This window comes from Tachysurus vachellii, chromosome 2 (genome assembly GCF_030014155.1).
Source record: "Tachysurus vachellii isolate PV-2020 chromosome 2, HZAU_Pvac_v1, whole genome shotgun sequence".
Taxonomy (NCBI): domain Eukaryota; kingdom Metazoa; phylum Chordata; class Actinopteri; order Siluriformes; family Bagridae; genus Tachysurus; species Tachysurus vachellii.
Genome location: NC_083461.1, coordinates 21,790,180 through 21,810,914, shown reverse-complemented (window position 1 = coordinate 21,810,914; position 20,735 = coordinate 21,790,180). Strand labels below are relative to the sequence as shown.

At 37.5% G+C, this 20,735-nt stretch overlaps 1 protein-coding gene across 1 annotated transcript; it reads left to right on the top strand.

Annotated features, from left to right (window-relative positions):
* The first annotated feature begins 3,006 nt into the window (after positions 1-3,006).
* On the top strand, positions 3,007-19,165 carry antxr1c (ANTXR cell adhesion molecule 1c). The gene is made up of 18 exons (XM_060863820.1): positions 3,007-3,532; positions 8,351-8,422; positions 8,548-8,619; positions 8,986-9,067; positions 9,557-9,587; positions 9,708-9,781; positions 9,898-9,966; positions 10,109-10,189; positions 10,346-10,406; positions 10,866-10,964; positions 11,059-11,128; positions 12,386-12,464; positions 13,092-13,187; positions 13,449-13,487; positions 13,972-14,070; positions 14,474-14,641; positions 14,886-14,966; positions 17,412-19,165. The coding sequence occupies exons 1-18, from the start codon at positions 3,387-3,389 to the stop codon at positions 17,640-17,642; spliced, it is 1,650 nt and encodes a 549-aa protein (XP_060719803.1). The 5' UTR covers positions 3,007-3,386; the 3' UTR covers positions 17,643-19,165.
* Positions 19,166-20,735: the final 1,570 nt, after the last annotated feature.

The window sequence follows — 20,735 nt, the reverse complement described above, 5'->3', positions numbered from 1 at the left end:
GAATAATGGAATGTTTAGGGGACATGGAATTGTGGAGGGTAAAACTAAACTGTCACTAAGGGCACCAAAGGTTACTATTGTTAAAGGGCCCCCTGGTGGCTGGGCAGTTACGGATACTTTTATAGTTAGAGAGGAATTTAAAGCTAGATATCTGTTGCAATAATACATTCAGGAATACCCCTTTCCTCTACCATATACTATATAAAAACTATTCACCTGGCCTACCCAGTACCTACACTACATTATGATACAAATGTGAATAATGTTCATTCTTATCAAGCTTTGTATACAATACAAGTACAGTTCAAGTATGTAAAGAAGAACTTGCATGTTTACTATTTAATCTTGTGTATTAAACAAGATTTACATTTCAAAATGAAACCTTTATGGTTTACACAATGATTAAATAATTGGTAGCAATGATGGGAAGAGACATCCTAAAATGTGCAGGGAAACATTTGAGTAATTGTTTCTAAATTTAAAGATAGATCTACTGGCTTACAGTAAGCACAATAATCATCTGAAGCGAACGTCTCACCAGAAGGGCAAAATGTTGATGGCAGCAGATATGATTTTTGCAACTTTCTGACTTCAGCACCAGGTCCTAGTACCTCTGGAAGCCACTTAGTATGTGTTTTAGGGACCCTCTTACATCCACTGTAGGTTATTATTTTAACATGTATCCTAATACTAGAAATTGGAGCCAACATTGTTTCGGATAATAACGTCTAGAAGATCTGATGTCTTTTCTATTGTAATTGTAATTTAACTGAATTGGTCAGTTCTTCTATTCTTTTGTATTCTCAAGAAAAAGAGCCATGGTCTAAGGCAACAGTGATACACTCCTGATATAAGAACAATAAATTGAGAGAAATGGTGTTCCAGTTTGTCCTTGTATTAGTATTTAGCCTGATTAAGTAGATTGTTAGTTGGTCTTACTGTATGACTGCTATTAACAGAGCATCTCAGCAACAAATCTGCTTAATATTAATATTAGTGCAGCTGTGATCCATTATTGTTTGAATGAATATCTCCAGAGAATACAAATGGTGGGATACAGAAACATAGCAAACCGACTTTTCTTTCTTTTTAATTTCGCAGTCCAAAAAGGTCACTGTTTTTTCTTACTGTGTGAAAAGTATGGGAATTTCCAAACAAAGTTGGTTAAGTGGTATTTGTTTTTTTAATATTCCTGTCCTTTGCTTTTTTATTTGTTTAAAGTAGAAGTGATAAATGAAGAATCATGACTGGATATTCAGATAATTCTACTTCCTTTTTCTGGTCAACTAGCTGTTGTTGTCCTGAATGAGCAGTGGCTGGAAAAAGCGGATGTGTGTACCCCTGCCAGCCCTATAAAGAGTCTTCATGGAAGGATGTAGAAAGGATTGACATCACCTTTTCACTTCCTCATGCTGTTGTTTTGAACAGATGGTGGTTGTTGTTTTGTAAATTCTTCAGGAAAAAGGGTTCTGCGAAATCATTTACTCAATATGACAGCACAGATTACACTTTTTTTCGCTTAACATTCTCTCATTCTCTCTACTAGAGTTTTTTTTTGCAGAATGCAAATTAGACATTTACAATCTGTATGAAGAAATATATTATTTTATTACTGCTAATCTGTTATAAGATTAGTCAAGAACTTGCTGGGAGAATATGGTGACTCTGTGTTTACCTGCTGGTAAGCAGGATGATGGGGTGTGAGCCCCCTGCTGGGCAAACAATTCACAACTCTCAACAATAATATTGTTACAGAGGTAAAATAAACAGTACAATACCTTTTATAAATTCTCAAACATCTGAGTGTCTACTTTCCTATGATCCATTAATCACTACTAATCACTAAATTGAGATCATAAATGAATACAATATCAAACATGGGCACCCCAAAACACTCATAGCCACTGGAGTTAAACCAGATCTTCTGGCTTAACTTGTAACTGCAAATGCTTTTCTTGGTAACGCGTTGCAGTTAATTATAAAGAATCTTCATCTTAATCATCTTCATCTTTACCAATAATGTTGTCCTGGTCAGGATTAAGGTGGATGTGGAGTGTATTCCAATAAGACTGGATGGGATGCCAGCCCAATTGGACAGCAACATGCACACATGGAGTCATGAAATTCTGGAAGATACACATGGCCACAAAGGGGAAACAAATTCAACCCTTCACTGTCAGTAATCTGAGCTCAAGATTAATTCAGAGACCTGAGAGCTGTGAGGTGGCAACTCTTTACTTATACTTTTTAATTATACTCATCAATGAGTATAATTTATGACTCACCTAAATTAATAGATTTGTAGTTTATTCTAAAAGAAAGTATGTCAGAAGAGGAAAGAGCTTTGAGAAAGACACCATGGAAATTATGTAGAGAGATAATCAGTAATCATGTATTTTCACTCTCACTCACTCATTTTCTACCGCTTATCCGAACTACCTCGGGTCACGGGGAGCCTGTGCCTATCTCAGGCGTCATCGGGCATCAAGGCAGGATACACCCTGGACGGAGTGCCAACCCATCGCAGGGCACTCACACACACTCATTCACTCACGCAATCACATACTACGGACAATTTTCCAGAGATGCCAATCAACCTACCATGCATGTCTTTGGACCGGGGGAGGAAACCGGAGTACCCGGAGGAAACCCCCGAGGCACGGGGAGAACATGCAAACTCCACACACACAAGGTGGAGGCGGGAATCGAACCCCCAATCCTGGAGGTGTGAGGCGAACGTGCTAACCACTAAGCCACCGAGCCCCCCGCCTGGGATAATTAATTATATAAAATCAATATAAATATATAACACAAAATAATATGTAAAATCCTGGTCATACACTGCTTTCTTTCCTGCACTATCATTAATGATCAGATGAATGGTGGCATTCATGTTCAAATAAATGATGAAATGTCCTGAATAGCAACAGGATTTTTTTCTCCCCTTCAAGGGTCGAAATATGACACCAAGTCTCTTTCTTTTCTCCCAAGTCCTTTTGCGTGTGCACTCATTTTGTTCAGAGGGTTACACACTCGTGAAGAAAACATTTGCCTAAAGCTATTACTCGACTTTATTTCAGTGGAACACACAGCAGTATATCTTTTTTAAAGTGGAGTTTTTCTTATATATTTCTCAGTGACCTCATTCTAGTGCGCTAAACGTTTTTCTCACCACAGCCGTCGACGTTTTAGTGAAAGGAGGAGCGCCACATCTGGGAACTTCTGGGGTATCGAACCAGAGGAAAGACGGACTCAACATCCGCCAGTGTTCTTTGTTTTCCATCCTTTTGTTTGTTTGGGTTTTTTCACAATACGCACTGTGGATAATGTAAAAATCGGTTAGTTTTACTGAGGAGTGATTGTTTTTACGCAGCTGAAACTAAAGGATGGCGAGTTCTTTGAAGAATATATTTCTCCTACTGGTTGTTTGGGGGATTTTGCTTTTCACTAACAATGGTGTGGTTGAGGGACAAGAAGAGGATCAGGAAAGGTCTTGTCAAGGTGCCTTCGACTTGTATTTTGTCCTTGACAAGTAAGTGCCAAAGTCTTTGTGTATTGTTTAATCTGTATTTGTCTAATGTGTTTTTCTCTCTTTCCATAAGAAAGTGCTATAGATTTTCTCCCATATTGCCTGCTTCTTTTATTTATGCAGTCTAATAATGACATCAAAACTATGTAGCAGTCTGCTGTTATATGTCTAACATTATTTAGAAACATTTCATGTTTAACTAGAATACGTAGTGCCATAAAAATGCATATTTCTTTCTTTCTTTCTTTCTTTCTTTCTTTCTTTCTTTCTTTCTTTCTTTCTTTCTTCCTTTCTTTCTTTCTTTCTTTCTTTCTTTCTTTCTTTCTTTCTTTCAAGTATATTCCTCCTATTGTCGGCATTAAAAAAAAAGATCAAGCGTTCAGTTGTGATCCATCCCTTTGTTTTTGTGTAATGACACAAAGACGGCTGGGATGTGTTTAATAACTTGTGCCGAATAAGCAGTTCAGACAATCACAATCTCCTTGTGAGTCCATCCCACCACTTTCCATCAAAGGCATAAAGTCCAGTGAGATGCCTCATTTTCTCATATGTTTCTCAGGATCTTGTTTTACAGGATGTTTGAGTCAGCCAGGGCCTTTAAGTATCCATGGCCTACTTTTGGGCACAGATTCCAGCACCACATGGGAAATGTCTGTGGTGTCCAACCTCAGCATTTATCCGTAGGGTAAAAAAAAAGACACACAACTGGATTTCTTGCTTCTAAAAAACAGTTGCAATGGGTGTGTTGCGTTTTTCTAAGCATTGTTTGCTTATTCGTGATTTTCTAGTGAAGCTTCATGCATAGCTTTCTTTACCACCTGATGCTTTCTTAGTTCATGCAATGCAATTTATAGGTCATACATAGAGTCCTGGATTTGCCATTTGACCTTCATTGTATTGAGTAATAAAAAAAGAACCTTTTTACACTTTCCATTATATAATTATTACTTCCATTCTCCATTAAGAAAAAAGTTTGTTGTTTTAGACACTGCAGTTCTTAGGTCAGTCAAGGTTGTGTTCTGTATAATAGTCATCATGAGGGCAGCAGAAATAACTAAACAATTTGAATGCCTTTACAAGGTTTTGGAAAATGTGACACTTAGTAAAGGCAGTGGGTTTGCAAAGGCTCATAAAACTGTATTCTATCTTGTGTGTGTGTCTGTGTGTGTGTGTTGCCATGTAATGGAATGGCATCCCTTCCAGGGTTTATTTCTGCCTCATGCTCCATGTTCCTAGGATAAGCTGTGAATTCATCAAGGCCCTGAAGATGAACAAATAAATGAAGGATCCCAAAATAAATGATAGACTTCTGTAAATTCATGATTGATTGTCATTGTCAAGTAAATCTGATTTCAAAGAATGTGAAATTAGAAGGAGCAAAGATACAAAAATAGAATATAGCCACAAGCAGCGATCATAGGGGTCCAGTCAATATTTTCAAAACACCTCTACAGGGCTCTTTATTTAATAATGCATCACAATTATGTATAACATCAGAATTTATCAGCTATCAAGGCATGAAATTGCTACAAATAGCTGGTCACTTCTTGATTTTTGATCAAGCGAACCTTTTCAGAAATAAAAATCCACTGAATATCATTTAACCTCTACTGACATTAATATACTGACCGAATATCTGCTTTGTCACGTTGAGGCTCAAATATTTCCCAGGAAGAAGTGTAGGGTGCTAGAGCTTTTGTGTTTGATATCAGTATAGGGAAAGAAATTTGTGGAAAACAGACACCATGAGATGATAATGGTGTCCTGAGCGATGGTGCAGACTTTACAGTACTTGTATGCTTGGACTATAAGTGATTGCTCGCAACACATGTGGCACCAGAAATGTTGTTATTAATATGCAAATACATCATCTACACTTGCAATATTTAACTATACTTACACACGGGTTTGTGCAATTTAATACAGATACACAGGTACACATAGGTATGCTGAAACCACATCATACTATATTTGTGGCTGATGTTGTTCTTCTGACCCCCAACGTATATTATTATTATACAATAATACAATATTTGGCTATATTTGTTTATAATAAAATACTATTGACAAATTCTAATACTATTTATCTCAGTATATCCAATTAATACAGAAATCAGAAGTTATTTTTGGCTGTTGTTGTTATATTGCTCACGGTAGCAACCACTTCAGTATTCTGCATTTCACTTAATTTGGGTTCATTCCAAGTTGATTTAAGTTACTGATATCACTGTTCCAGATCGACTTGGTCAAACTTTTTGTTTGTATGATGTCATTCTGTATCAATGCCATTAACATTCATCAAATGCCCCTTTCATGTGTGTCTCTACAGAAGACTTCAAAAATAGTTAGGTCCTGCTGTTTTCCAACCGAACATTCTTTACTTGAACCTTGCCTGGAGTGTTGTGATCTTGTCAGCGGTTTACAACAGCTGCAACGTGTAAATTCACTCCTGACACACTATTTTTCTGGGACACCTTCAGAACCAGATGATGGGCCTGGATTCAGCATAGTGTTATGGAGACATTAATGCCTAGATAAACATTACAACAGTGTAGCAGCTCCTCAGTACTGTATATAATGAGTATATAACCATAGCAGCAGGAGAAGTAAGCACACGGTTTTAAACCAGGCTTGGGCCTGAAAACTGTCCACATTCAGTATGAAGGATAAACTGAATGAGAAAGAAAATCATATGAGGCTCAACATTGTTGGTAAACTACAAGTTAAAATATGAAATCAAATCATGTGTATGAAAAAATATGAAATCAAATCACGATTCCTAATTCCCATCATTTGAGTTGATATAAACAACCATAAGCAAGAAATATTTAGCTTGGATTTATACGAATGATATAAGACACAAAACACAAGCACTGCTACATTTTCCTTTAAATTCTGTATGAGTCCATGTTGGAAAAGAACTTGCTTTATATATTTTTAAAAAATAATAGTCGTAATAGTGAATAGTTTAATATTGTCTAATTGTTCTTATGTTTGTTTACTGCTCTGTCCTTTCAGAGTTTCTGGTCATCCATTTGAGACACATAATTCAAGGAACGTTTGAATATTACCTTGAATTTAGTGACATTGAGACTGTAGATTTACAGTATTTATGCTTCAGTATCAGGAACCTGTTATCGTAAGCAGTTCTCTAACCATTATGGGGCCTGAAGAAGGGATGATCTGGATTAGAGTCCTGCTGACTCTGCACAAAGCATTACTGCTCCTTCTCCATTCCTCTCATTCTCAAGTCCTCTGTGTGTTGTCTTGGAGTTTTCCCATGACTGAAATAGAAAGCAAAATATATATAAAGTTTGTTCCCTTTTCAGAGAAGTTGCATTTACTACAGTTTGTAAATTTTGTATTTTTTTTATAAACCATGAACACTATTATTTAGGTATTCCTTTAAAATACATGTCAATATCTTTGTGATGGTTTTGGTCATTGAACTGTGTAGTTGAATTAAGTTAAGTTGGTTAAAACAAGTAATTAGCTTTGCTGAGTCGTGTTTTTTCCATCCAACCAAATCCTACACTAATATTAAGTGACAGTAAAAGCCAATCATTCTCGAGCCTTTTTTATTCAGCTACACTGGTTTCTGACTGTATTTCATCAACATGAACGACTCCATCGCCCTTTCCTCCCTTGTCTATAATGCTAGTCCTGATATAAGCACTGTAGCAGGAACCATCACTCAGACTACACCACATAATATTTGCCCTTAAACATGAACTGCTGTTTCTCACAGTCTTCTTCTTCTTCAAAAAAGTGTTGTTTGACATCTAAGCTTTCAAATCTTATACAGTCAATTAAATTTAGATCAAAGCAGGAGTGCCACAAAATATTTCAGCAAGGATCTCACATGAAAATGGCCACTTCCTCCACAATCTCTGTTTGAACAGGTGAGAAAACTGCTAGCTAGGCACCAGTGCAAGGATTGCTGGTACCTCAGAAAAGCTGATCCTTCCAAGATAAACAAGCTCCATTGTGAGGTTAAGAAACCGCAAGTTGAAGTCCTCCATCTGACCCTTCCGTTTGCCCTTCTTTGGGTTTTACTTTGTGTTGTTTTGCTTGATATGTTCTGTATTGGCATTTTTTTTTTTTTTGTGACCATGCTTGCAGTTTTCATTTGATGAGTCAGTCTATGTCTTTGATTACTTCAAACAAATTTATTAGCAAGCTTTATTAAGGAGGTAGTAGATAATACAAACAAACCAAACATGACCATTGGACCTAAAATATCTCTGAACTCTCTGGACCAGCATGGACCACAGAGTTGTCAATCCAGAAGGTTTGATATTCTACAAGAGTGCTTTTTTAGTACTGGTTTAACTGTCAGACAGGGAGACGGTGGTTGACGTCTGGCCCTCAGACTAGACTTTGTTACATCAGCTAAATAAGGAACTATTTCTGAGGGTTTTTTAGAGGTGAAGAGACCTAAAAAGCCTGCTTCTGAAAGTTGGCAAATATTTTAAGAGTCAATTAGATCACTTCCCATGTGACAATAATGATTCATCCATGCCTTGCTCAGTGTGTAGGGACAGGAAATGTTCAGGCTTCACAAGGATTTTACTGCCTTGCCTGGAGTCAGAGCACAGACAGGGACAAAATGAGAGGGGCTCTTTTTTATATTTTTGGAAAAAAAAGACATCCTGTAAGATCTAAAAATTAATTGAAAGACAAATGTAATAAAGTGGATTGTTCAGTCTGGAGAGTTTGAACAAGCATACAGATGATACATGGATTTTTGACTGGAGAGTTTGAACAAGCATACAGATGATACATGGATTTATGACTGATTTTGACCCCTTTTCTCCTCAGGTCAGGAAGTGTCAAACACCACTGGCATGAGATCTACTCTTTTGTTGAGAGTTTGGCTGAGAAATTTATCAGGTACATGTACATTCTTGGCAAGAATCGGCATGTGGTGTTCAGAGTTTACCACCTTTGTGGTATATAGAAAAGCACATGAAAGCAGTATTATATATTACTATAAAAACCTCTGTTTTGTATCCTAGCCCCTTGCTTCGAATGTCCTTCATCGTCTTTTCATCCAGAGGAAACACAATAATGAGACTGACAGAAAACAGGTATTGTGGGGATCATTTTCAGTAACCATGAATATGCCAAACTAATTGGTGGTTAAATCACTAACCAGGTAATCTTACTAAGAAGAGCTTCAAATATTACTAATAAACTGTTAAGTTCAACTACAATTGATACCCAACTGAGTTATAGAAGGCTAACTTTCAATACCAAAAATGTCTTCTTGTAATTAGCTTTAAATTTATTGGATTAAGATTTATTACAACCATGCTATTGGTAAGTTTTTAATCTAGCTTTTCATGGTTGTAATAAAATCTAAACTCAATGTGGTTTATGAAGTATAAGTAAGATCACACTAAATGGTGCACTGAGATGAAATGCTCTCTTGTTTGTGGTTTTGTTTCTCTAAGGGACCAAATAACCAAAGGCCTGAACGTATTAAAAAAGGAAATTCCAGGAGGAGATACATTCATGCACCTCGGTCTGCAAAAGGTTAATTGTTAACACTCTGTAATACAGTAGTACAGTCTCTGTTCACATTGAAGTACGTTTATAATGCAGTTTCTATAACAGCAGCTTTGAGAGTAGAGCCTGGACTCTACTACTTCACTCATTTAACAGAGATGGAAGGAGTCACCATTGTCAGCACTTTGTTACAGACAATATGCATTCTGAAACAGGAAAAAGAAAGGTTTAAGTGCATTTTTTCTTGAAAAAAAAAGGCTGGTGAGTGAATGAAATGAAACTTGTTTAGCCAACTTGTTTTAAATACAGTAAATGATAAAAATATCATTTAAAAAATATATATACTTAAAAATGTCTGTGGTATAAGTAGAAAACAGCCTATGGGCGATGCTGCCTCAGGAAATGAATGAATTTTGGGCAAATTACAAATTACACTATTTTCACCAGTCCTCTGTTAATTATTTATGTGCTTTGGTCCTTGTGTTTCTGTGTTCATTTTCCTGCCATCTTTTACAGGCAAATGAACAAATTCATCAGGAGAATTTTGGTGAGTGAAGGCTAAGGATCTCTGCGAAGCTAAATAACTCATAGATCCTCAAAGCCTTAATTCAATTCTAATAAGTAACAATAATTTCATCTTGTCCAAATCGTTGTTTGATTTTTTTAGGCAAAGCAAGCGTGATTATTGCATTAACAGATGGCGAGCTGAACGAGCAGCCACTTATAGCAGCACAACAGGAGGTAAAAACACTGGCCAGCATTTACGTGACATTTTTACTTTTTAAATTCTTTGGAATGTTGTTGTGCGTGTAAAAAAAAAAGCTGAACACTATTGATGTTGTTTTTTTCTGTTACAGGCTGCCAGAGCCAGAGCATTAGGTGCCATAGTGTATTGTGTCGGAGTGAAAGATTTTAATGAGACGCAGGTGAAAGGTTTTTTTGCACACAGCTGTCAGTCAGCCCTTTCAATACACCGTGTACACTGTACTGATTTGTACACAGCTTGTGTGCTGGACAGGACACTTATTAAAAAGACCTAAACAAATCTGAGTTTTTGTCTTTCTGTAGCTCGCTACCATAGCTGACACCATCGAGCATGTGTTTCCTGTGACGGGAGGATTCCAAGCTCTTAGAGGCGTGATTGACTCGGTAAACAACCACACTTACCTAATAAAAGACAGATGAAACGACATCTAACCCAACCACAAGCATTCTCAATATGACATTTATATCATTCGATTTCTAGTTTAGTTTTACAGAAAAAACCCACTTTGACTTTTCAGGCCTTTTTGTTCTTTTCAACAGATCATCAGGAAGTCATGTATTGAGATCTTGGCAGTTGAGCCATCCAGTGTGTGTGCAGGAGGTAGGGATAATAAAGCAGATGTTCCATTAAACGCACATTTTATTTTATTTTCTCATTTGGCTAAGAGCTGTGCGTCCTCCATGAGAGAGAACAGCCTTTTTTTAACAGTTCTAAATTATTAATTCTTCTCCTATGGGCTTTTCTTTCAGTCTGATTTACTCTCCATTCTTATGCTCCACTGGGCACTAAATGGTGGTTAAAATAATGACTCCCATAAACTATCATGAAATTAGTAGCAATGAATTAAAAAAAATTTAACATAATGTGAACATTAACATTACGCTGGCACCTGTGTTTTGTGTGTGTGGAAGAAATTTCCTCCAATGGAATATTAGTTCATTGTAGTTTCATCCTTGCTGTGTTCAAGTGCTAATTGTTTTAACATGAAGCACAGTCCGGATTGCTAACATCATAAAAGAGCTTAGCATTGTTTTAAAATAAGGTGAATTCATGTTTCAGAGTCATTCCAAGTTGTGGTTCGAGGCAACGGCTTTTTGCACGCCCGAAAAATAGACCAGGTGCTGTGCAGTTTCAAGATCAACGATACTGTCACCTTAAGTGAGATTTTTTTCCCTCTAAATTGCTGTAACGTGATTAAATCGCCCTGTGATTATTTTCATGTGTGACTCATGTGTCTCTAACGTCTCATTAGATGTGCGGCCTGCTGATATAGAAGACACGTACATGCTGTGTCCAGCGCCGAGTATAAACGAGGTCGGAAAGTAAGTGCCCCCTTTGAGAGAAGGAAGTAGAAGCCTGTCTCACATTAGTACACACTTATGAAGCCTGCCAGGAGTCACATTCCTGTTCCTCCTCCTCTCTCCTCCTCCTCATTCTCTTACATAAACTAAAGCTTTTGCATACAAATGTATTTACTTTGTTTTTCAATCTATGCTTTTCAGATGCCAAGAATTAAACTTTATATCCTCTACGCTTCATTAACGTTTGCCACCATTGTCCTGTGTTTCCTTCTAATCGATCTGCAGCTAACTAATTGCATGTTTGGTTACTATAAACTCCCCGACCTCTTCTTTGCTATTTTACTCCAAACCACAATAGCGCTTTCATTTCTCATCCATCTTCGGCTTTCTTCTTTTGATTACCGTTAGCGCAGCTAGCAGACCTGCCCTAATCTACTCACATAGATACAATTTCTTTGAGACCATTTTCACTGTGCTTGTGACCTGTGACTTTTTCTTTCCTTCAATCATGCTTGAAATAACCCTGCTACCAAATCTCTCAATTGTCAATACAATTGTCAAGTCACTTCCTCTTTGCCTCTGCTGTTTGCTATGTCTATGAAACTGAAATGTGTCTGAATCAGCTCTTTTACTGTAATCTAGTTTGAACAATATAATCTACACGTTATTTTACAGAATACATATAAAATTGTTGCAGCTGAACAACTTTTTTTGTTGTAGCTGACACCCTTACATCTCATATTTCTATATTGTACAACTTTAGGGCCTTGCTCAAAGGCCCAGCAGACCTGGGATTCAAACTCACAATCTTCTGATTGGTAGACCAACACCTTAACCACTAGGCTACCACATCCTTTACACCAGTCAGACATGATTCATTTATTAAAAGTATATTAGCAATCAGAGACTTCAATTTAAAGGAGTCCAGTTTATCAACTGGTTGCCTTCCTCCTATTTTGTACTTTTTTTTACAGTTAAATACTTATCCAGGTCTTTTGCAATTGAGTATGCTGTGAAGTGCTAAGCTTTTATAACCCCTACAACTACTAATTAGAATTAAAAATTGATTACGAATTAAGAATGAATTAATTCAGGTATACTGCATAACACACATTATTTGAATATGACATACTATGAACTATTCGGTAACTACAGTGATGCTGAAATGTAAGCTGTGGAGTTACAAGATTAAAGAACGCAAGAATCACCTGATGAGTCCTGTGAGTTTTTATGTTGGTTATTTTTCCAAACAAATCTTGTGTTTTCTGACTGCATCAGGGTGGTATATCTGCAAGTAAGCATGAACGAAGGTCTGTCATTCATCACCAGCTCAGTACACATCACCACAACCGAGTGTGTAAGTCCACACGCACACACACATACACACACACACATTCACTGTAACCACAAGAGAGTCACTGGTGGTTGTATTGCCAGATGTTGTTTTTTTATGTTTTTTATAGTAAAGCAATTAGTCAAATATATATTAAAAGGACATTTAGAAAACCTTACATAATAAGCTTTCTTTATTCATAATAAGCTTTCTTTATTCATTTTCCACTTTTCTATTTTGCTCTTTTCTCTTTCTCTTTGCTTTCAGAACCTCCCCTTCTCTCTAAATGTTGCCAGAGGGGTCTCTTTCCCTCACTCAAAGAAGTGAGTTCTTTTTTCCTCTCTTTGCTCTTTATACACCCAAACCAATGGGACTCTTAGAGATTAGCTAGCCCAAAATGTCCTACAGATCTTTGAGCTGAATTTGTGTGGTAGAAGGCTCTTACTCACAAAGGAGAAACATCACGTTCCCCGTCTTACTAGATTTAAGATGGGGCATGTTTTTCCACCAGTTGCTTTCATTATGCCCTGCTGTTAAGTGAAGAAGGCTGTAAAGATGGTTTGCCAGTCATTATGTAAATTAGAACAGCAGTGGCATTGTATAGGAATGAGATACATTACTGAGAATATGATTTTTTGTTATTCTTGGCAGTTTGATGGTACTATTCTTCTGATTACCCTGCTGGTCCTGTTCCTGTTGTTGGCTCTGTTGTTCATGTGGTGGTTCTGGCCCCTGTGCTGCACAGTAGTAAGTCTACACATCATTGACTTCTTTAAATTGAAGTTGCCATCTCTCGTGGCCTCCAAGGTTTTAATAAAAGATCTTTATGGTTAATTTCATGTTGGAAAAATGCAGTTGTAGTGGATCTCTGTGGTTAAACACTGGGATGCCTGTCTCTCCCCAATGGAATGGAGCTGTTTCTTTTCGCATCGAGTATGAAAATAGTAAATGTCTATACAATGGCTGGATAATGAAATAAAACATTTTTTGTATGAAATTTCTCCACAGGTTATCAAAGAGCCCCCTCCACCTCCACCCCCACAGCCAGTAAGTAAATATTCATCCCCTTAACCTATTCAGAAATTTACATACTGTATAACCCATGATGCAAAGATTACCACTTAAAATCACCCCAGAAAATATACATCTCATCCATAATTGACATATTGAAAAATATGGCATCATATCCATTTAAATCCATTTGGCTGTCTTCCACCAAAACAAAACTAAGTACTGTCTAAATTGAAAAAAGCTGATACTTTTCAGAAAGGTGACACTTATTCAGACCAAAGAGTGCCTATGTAAAAAAAAAAAATAGTATGCTTTTCTTATGTGAACAACTATTATTAAAGGAAGTCAGTCTCATAATAACAATTTCACCCCAGACCATTTACCCTCTATAGATTCTAAGCTATGAGGTGCAATAGAAATCCCTGCAACATCACATGTCTACTCAGTACAAACATTTACTAATCAACTGTGTCAGAATGTTAACATGTTTCATTTTCTGTCATATATCGTTTTCTGTCAGGAGTCAGATGATGAGGATGGTATGCCCAAGAAAAAATGGCCAACAGTAGATGCCTCATACTATGGGGGACGGGGAGTTGGAGGAATCAAACGCATGGAGGTGAATGAAGTTGCATTCATATAAAATAAACTGTAGAGAATTGAAACTGTTCTTCAGTAAGCACTCTATCCTGGTAGAGAACCTACATCTGTGGATTGGACACAAGTCAATCAAAGGGAAACGTGCACACACACACAAAAAAAACACACACACCAAGAGGTAATTTATTGCAGCCAGTCCAACAACCAACATCGTTTTGAAGACTGGGAGGAAACCAGTGAACCCAGAGGAAACCCACATGGACACATATGAAACACCACATAGACAGCTGTCTTCGCTGTCTTCATGTCTGCATCACCTGACTATATTTCTTTATATATATATATATATATATATATATATATATATGAGATTCTTAATATTGTTCTTGACATTTGGGTTAATGTGCCAATGAAAATTTTAGGTCCGCTGGGGTGGGAAGGGATCCACTGAAGAGGGTGCCAAGCTGGAAAAACCCAAAAATGCAGTTGTGAAAATGCCTGAGCAGGAGTATGAACCGTTTGAACCCAAACCTAAAAAACATGGAAACAAGAAGACTCCCCAGAACAGGAAGTGGTACTCCCCAATTAGGGTAAGAGAATCTTAACTGCCATTTACTGTATTCACTTAAGTTCAGCTTTATAGCACCTCTTACACTGCTCTATATAATAAAAAATATATAACATTAGAAAATATTGTAATACTTTTTTATTGTAAAAAAATATTTCTTCTGTTTGTGTGTCTTATATTATGCATACAGTATATAGTATACTGTATATATTAACTGTAATAATTCATACTTAAAATGTTTTCTGTGCTTTGCTGCTTATTTCCAGGGGAAACTGGATGCAATTTGGGCTCTTTTTCGCCGTGGTTATGACCAAGTTTCACTTATGAGACCACAGCCTGGAGATCATGTGAGTACTCAAACTCATTAAGAACTACCTAAAGCTTATATGGTGTATTGACTTCTTATATGGTGATTTTCTTCTTAACCGAGATGTAGTTAATGCACAGGGCTCCCTGAACTCTGTCCTGTTCAACTTCTACTATAAATTAGGCCTCTCTCTTTACACGTCCATCTTTCATCTTTAGATCACAACAATCCCAAAGTCTGTAAGATACAAGGATACATTATTTACAACTTCTGCCACCTGCTTCAAATCATTGACCGTAAAAGTGAAATGAAGCAGTGATGTAAGACCAGTTCCAGACATTTAGTCTGCATTGTCTTTAGAGGCCTGCCTCTCATTCCAAAACATCAAACACATGTTCTGACTTTGGATCATGGACGTTTCATGATAAGCTTTAGATCTGACCTTGTAATGGATGCTGACACATTCTTGTTTTTGACTTTTAGGCTGAGCTTGGTGCAGTTGTAAAATCAAACACTTTTAAAAACTTTTAACTTGGCCTCACAGAGTTGGTTGCTCATTATCTTCTACTTAAAGCCATGCATTATTTGTGGAAACTATGCCATAACCACTGTAGCTGGAATTGCCGTGTTGCAAATGTTCTGCAAAATCACTTGGAAAGAATTAGTGGTTGCAATGAATTTACTAGCAAGCAAGTATAATGGATCAGAATACAGTAAATAGCAAGTTTTAACATTCAGAGTTTATTCTGAGAGAACAGTTTCTATCATTTTCCTGGAATGACATTGCTCTCCCCAGTCTATGGCGAGAGGGCAGAAGAATGCACAGGCCTACTTTTCTGCTGTCCCAAGCATGGAAAACAAGTGAAACTGGCATCATTTCCTGTATCACGTTTCCTTCTGAGAGTGTACAACCCCAGAGGACAAGTTCTTATACTGCATCTTTTCCTTAAAGCATTTGTCCCGAGTCCATTAAAACTCATTTCACTTCATCATTTTTTGCGCCAGCCTCTATGGGATGAATCATTTATTGCACAGGGCAAGGCTGATGAATGCCCCAAATACCCCCTCCCCGTTTATTACAGCATATATTTTGTCACCAAGGACAATGCCATGGTAACACACTTCAATGCCACCATTCACAAAGGCCCACCCTCAGGCAGTTAAATGGTCCCATAAAGAGATCTGAATGTTCCTCATTTCCATATCATAAAAAGTAAGATGCCATTATACTAATCCATGGATCTGCTTATATGTGAGTATATAAATACAGTCTATATAAACTGTCCCTTTCCTTGAGGGAGGTACAGTCAAGCTTACTCTGTTTGTACCCAGAAAGGTACCTTTTATGGTCCAAGTATGTACCCTTAGTTGCTTTAAAAGGTACACAATATGCGTATTTCCAGGTGACAGCTATATATTAGTGTAACAAAAAAAAGCTGCAGCTTAGTACTATTTATTTTATCAGTGTACTGTAGATTATACAGATCACAGCAGTTTGTGTGTGTTAGTGCTGTAGCATGTCATTAACTTTCTCCAGTCTGTTTTTCTCATCTGAACTCTTTGGCCCAGCTCTCTCTTGCAGTTACACAAGGTCTCAGTTATGCACCGAGATCGGCTTCACAAGCGTTCAACCGTTCTGACGTAAAAAGCAGTGGGCAGAGCTTCAGAACCTTAATTACAGCCTTCAAGTAACACACACACACTCCAACAGACTGGCGTAGGATGAAAATGAGGTCATATGCAGTTCTGTCTTTACAGACCAGCCACTTCAAATGTGTAACACTTCATCACTGGGCTAAGAACAAACTGCTTTATGGGCCTGTGTCTAATTGTAGGCATGCAAGGAGGTCACTTTGTGCTAACATATTTGTCTATGTGCCATCAAGAAAAAACACACACACCTTAACACAGTACATGCAGCTGTTTGAGTGCATTTTACCAACAGACATTTTCACAAAGCATCTTCACAGAAATACAGGCATAGATTTATATGTCAGTCTCTCATAAGTCAGAGGTAACAATGACAAGGAAAAATTTTCCGAGCTACCATGTGGAGAAAAAAAAACGAGATGAATCCGAATCACAAGGGTCAGGGAGAAGATGTTGAGAAAAGCCACAGCACTGACATCACACCAAGCAGGAAACTAATAAATAAGAATGCACAATAAATTAGTAGTCTTTTTTGGCATTATTCTAGTGAATAATAGTTAATTATGAGGGATTTGAGGGATTTATTTTTTTTTCTTTCTATTTCCAATATTTTACAAGGTAGACTGAATTCCTTAGTGGTTTTAACAGGGGATTTGCCAAAACACTCCAGACAGAGAAAGAGAGAGGGAATAGGCGGATCTTAGCAGATCTTAGGTGGGGGGCCCATTTAGTTAGGTGGCTGTGAGAATATGGCCAGTTGAGTAAGAGAGAAAGACAGAGAGAGAAAGAGAGAGAGCGAGGTTTAACGTTTTTATCTCTTTCTTTTCTCCCACAGGGCCGATGCATCAACTTTACCAGGGTAAAAGAGGAGGCAGCTAAGGCCCCACCCAGTGCCCAAAGCCCACCCCCACCTCCTCCTGACTACTGCCAGGCACCACCCCCTGTAAGTCCACTTCCTCAATCTCCACCCTCCAGAGGACCCAATGTGGCCCCAGGTCCACCTCCTACCCGAGCTCCGCCCACTGCCCCGTGTCCGCCTCCATCTCGACCCCCTCCCAAACCCTGAGATCCAACAATATAGAGCATAAATTTGATTTTCCAACTAAAATATGCTCCTCTCACCAAAGAGTAAAACACACAAAAATATTTATCAGCGTCAGATAGCCTATAGTATGTGCTTTGTTGCTGGACAGCAAAAAAATAAATAAATATTAACACTATCAACAAATGCAATAAAGAAAAGATGCTAATATCAACTACTGAATATACCACAAGTGGCAGAGACGGTAAAGGGTACATATATTTTTTTTGCCTTTTAGAAAAGGTAAATAAAAAGAGTCCCTCATTTTCATCACCAGTCCAATCAATCAGGTTCTCATGCTGTCAACCATGAGACAATGTTTGATCACACTTTCTCTTTTTTGTCCAGTGGTTTAAATGATGAAGATGGGATTTGATGATGCATGAAAATAGCACATTGTTTGTTTTTTTTCTTTTTCGGGCATCATATTATTGATCCCATCATGCTCTTAGAAATGAATTCCAAATCATTCATTTACTGCATACTCTCTCAGGTTAGCCTCTCGTTGTGTTGATCGAAAATGAAGAACATGTATTGCAAGTGATGATGATGAAGATGATGATGATGATGTAAGAATAAAACGCAAGTTGCACAGGTTGTAGTGTGTGTCCAAAGTTTTGCTATCTGTTTTAATCAGGAATTTTTGATGCCTGATGCCTTTGGTATGCTGAAAAATTTCTGCCGAAGCTGTACAAGTTTGCCTGCAAATGAGGAATTGGTGTTGAACTGTACGTTTAGAAACGGTGTCTAGAAGTGGTCCAGTTAAAGCTTTGTCCCAAATGGTGTGTGTTCTTTGCTTTTTTTATTTTATTTTATTCGATTGTAAATGCTCATAATGTTTGCAGCCAGGGCAATATTTCTCTTCCTATTTGTATGCATTATATTCCCGCAACTGTACTGTATTTTCAAATGCATCCTTTGTGTCCTTTTATAACACCATTGAACACATCATGACTGCAGGGCAGTTGACAGCATCTAATTTATTATTCCCCTGAGCAAGAGCGAGTTACTTGAATATGACAAGGTGTCTGATGTTAAAAAAAAAAGACAAAAAAAAAATAGGACACTGTTGCATGTAATGCTCCAAAGATATCCCTTTCTAAACTCCTTGTTATTTCTTTTAGCTCTTTTATAACGTTCTTTTTGTAGTTCCCCCAGATGTGATTAATTGAATCTGATGAAGTGCCCGTGTTTTGAGAAAAAATAAAAAAAAAGAAGCACTTTTACATGTAAATTTGTGTTTGAATTTGAGTAACTAAATAAGCAGTTTGTTTTTGATCATTAGGACTATTTCTCTTATTTACTACAAACCACGTTTGCTTTTTAATGACTTCAGCCTTCTGTTTGATGCATATTTAAAAGCGTAATGTGTGCTGTGTCCTACAGAAATAATACGCCATATTGTCTTTCTACTTCGTATTGCCTATAAACAGCGATATTGATGCATCTAGTGAAAGGCTCATAAACTGTTTTCTTTTCATACACTATTAATAAAGGTCATTTTCCAAGCTTTGATTTGATAGTCTTTTTTTACATGGAGATTGAATTTGAATGTCTCAAATTTTTTATTCACACCCACACATACAAATAGTTTTTGAGTCTTGCCTTCGGGTGTTCTTTGTCTTTACACACTGTTAGAAGCCGTGTTGTTTTGATACGGGCCACGTTATGCAAACAAGCTTAATTATTTCAGATTTAATTACAGCATTACAATTTCACATTGCATTTTGATCCAACAGTTAGCTCCAGTCCATAACCTGATTGGTCCAACATCATTCTAAGAGTGCTTATATCTAGTATTAATAACCAGATTAGGAAATTTCACTGTTTGTTTCACTTTTGACTTAAAATCTAGAAACCCGTGAGATGAAGACAAAAAGGAAGAAGGGAGGCCAGTTTGATATTTGGATGCACCTTTACCACAAATTGCTGTGAGCTAGCTTGCAAGCTAGCTGATATACTGTCAGTGGGTGTGGCTTCCATCTATCCATCCATCCATCCATCCATCCATATTCCTTATACTGCTTATTCTACACAGGATTGCACCTTAAGGTTGAACCTGGAGCCAATCCCAGGGATTTGAGGCACAAATGACCTAATGACCGAAACGACCTAACGGAAAACTTACATGAACTTAACCTTGAAGAAAAATACACCAAGTCGAGCAAATCCCTTTACTACCTCAGTATAATGTTCAGAAAATGTTTCAGCTGTCATCTATAAAGACTTATGAAGACTTTGATTTTTTAAGGAATTATTGTGGGGTCTGTGGTGAACTCAGAATCTGAGCTGGTCTGTTAGTTTCTCATGAGCTCTTGGTTGCTTAATTCCACTCAACTATACACTGTTCTAGAAAGGACATTATTTACATTTACACTATTTACTGTCCAGTGTCACCCAAATGAGGATGAGGTTCCCAGAGTCTGGTTCCTCTGAAGGTTTCTTCCTCATATCATTCTCAACACCGTCGACTCAGGCTTGTTCATTAGGGATAATATGTTAGAGATATATAGTAACCTAATTTTAAACTTTAAAACTTTTTCTGTTTCTATACTTATGTAAAACTGCTCTAAAAATAAATTTAATAGAAATTTGTTTTTCTCGGCCTGCAAAGAAGGATGTGAAAGCACTCCTTATGAACCAAATTAGAGACCTGTATATGACAATAAGATGAACATTTGATTAAACTTCCCAAAATATCCTTTATGCTTTAGATTAAAACATTTTCAGTTCCTTTCTCCATCGCTGTGGCAGCACAAATAACCAGGACTGTAAATTCCCCTATCCTTTGTTTATGCGCTGCCCGAGACCATGTCCATGAGAAGTCGAAAATATTTCTTTCGTCTCTGTGAAAAACCCCAAGCCGTAAAGAATGTGCTGATAGCTTTGGTTTTTCAGGCCGCTCTCATGTCTGAACTTCTCTGACCGAGTCATCTGTCCGCCATCTCTTCTGTTTGGATGCCCTTGTCTCCAAGGTGACGTGCAAAAACACAGATGGTTCTCGAGCAAAGTCAAAGCATCGAAAGGACTTTTTAAGAGCACGGCCAGTTCGAAGCTGCAGGGAGGTGGAGGGGGTTA

Coding starts and splice junctions, on each gene's coding strand:
- antxr1c (XM_060863820.1), top strand. CDS start 3,387: ATGGCGAGTTCTTTGAAGAATATATTTCTCCTACTGGTTGTTTGGGGG. Junction 9,967..10,108: donor AAGATTTTAATGAGACGCAG/GTGAAAGGTTTT, acceptor GTCTTTCTGTAG/CTCGCTACCATAGCTGACAC. Junction 10,407..10,865: donor ATCCAGTGTGTGTGCAGGAG/GTAGGGATAATA, acceptor TTCATGTTTCAG/AGTCATTCCAAGTTGTGGTT.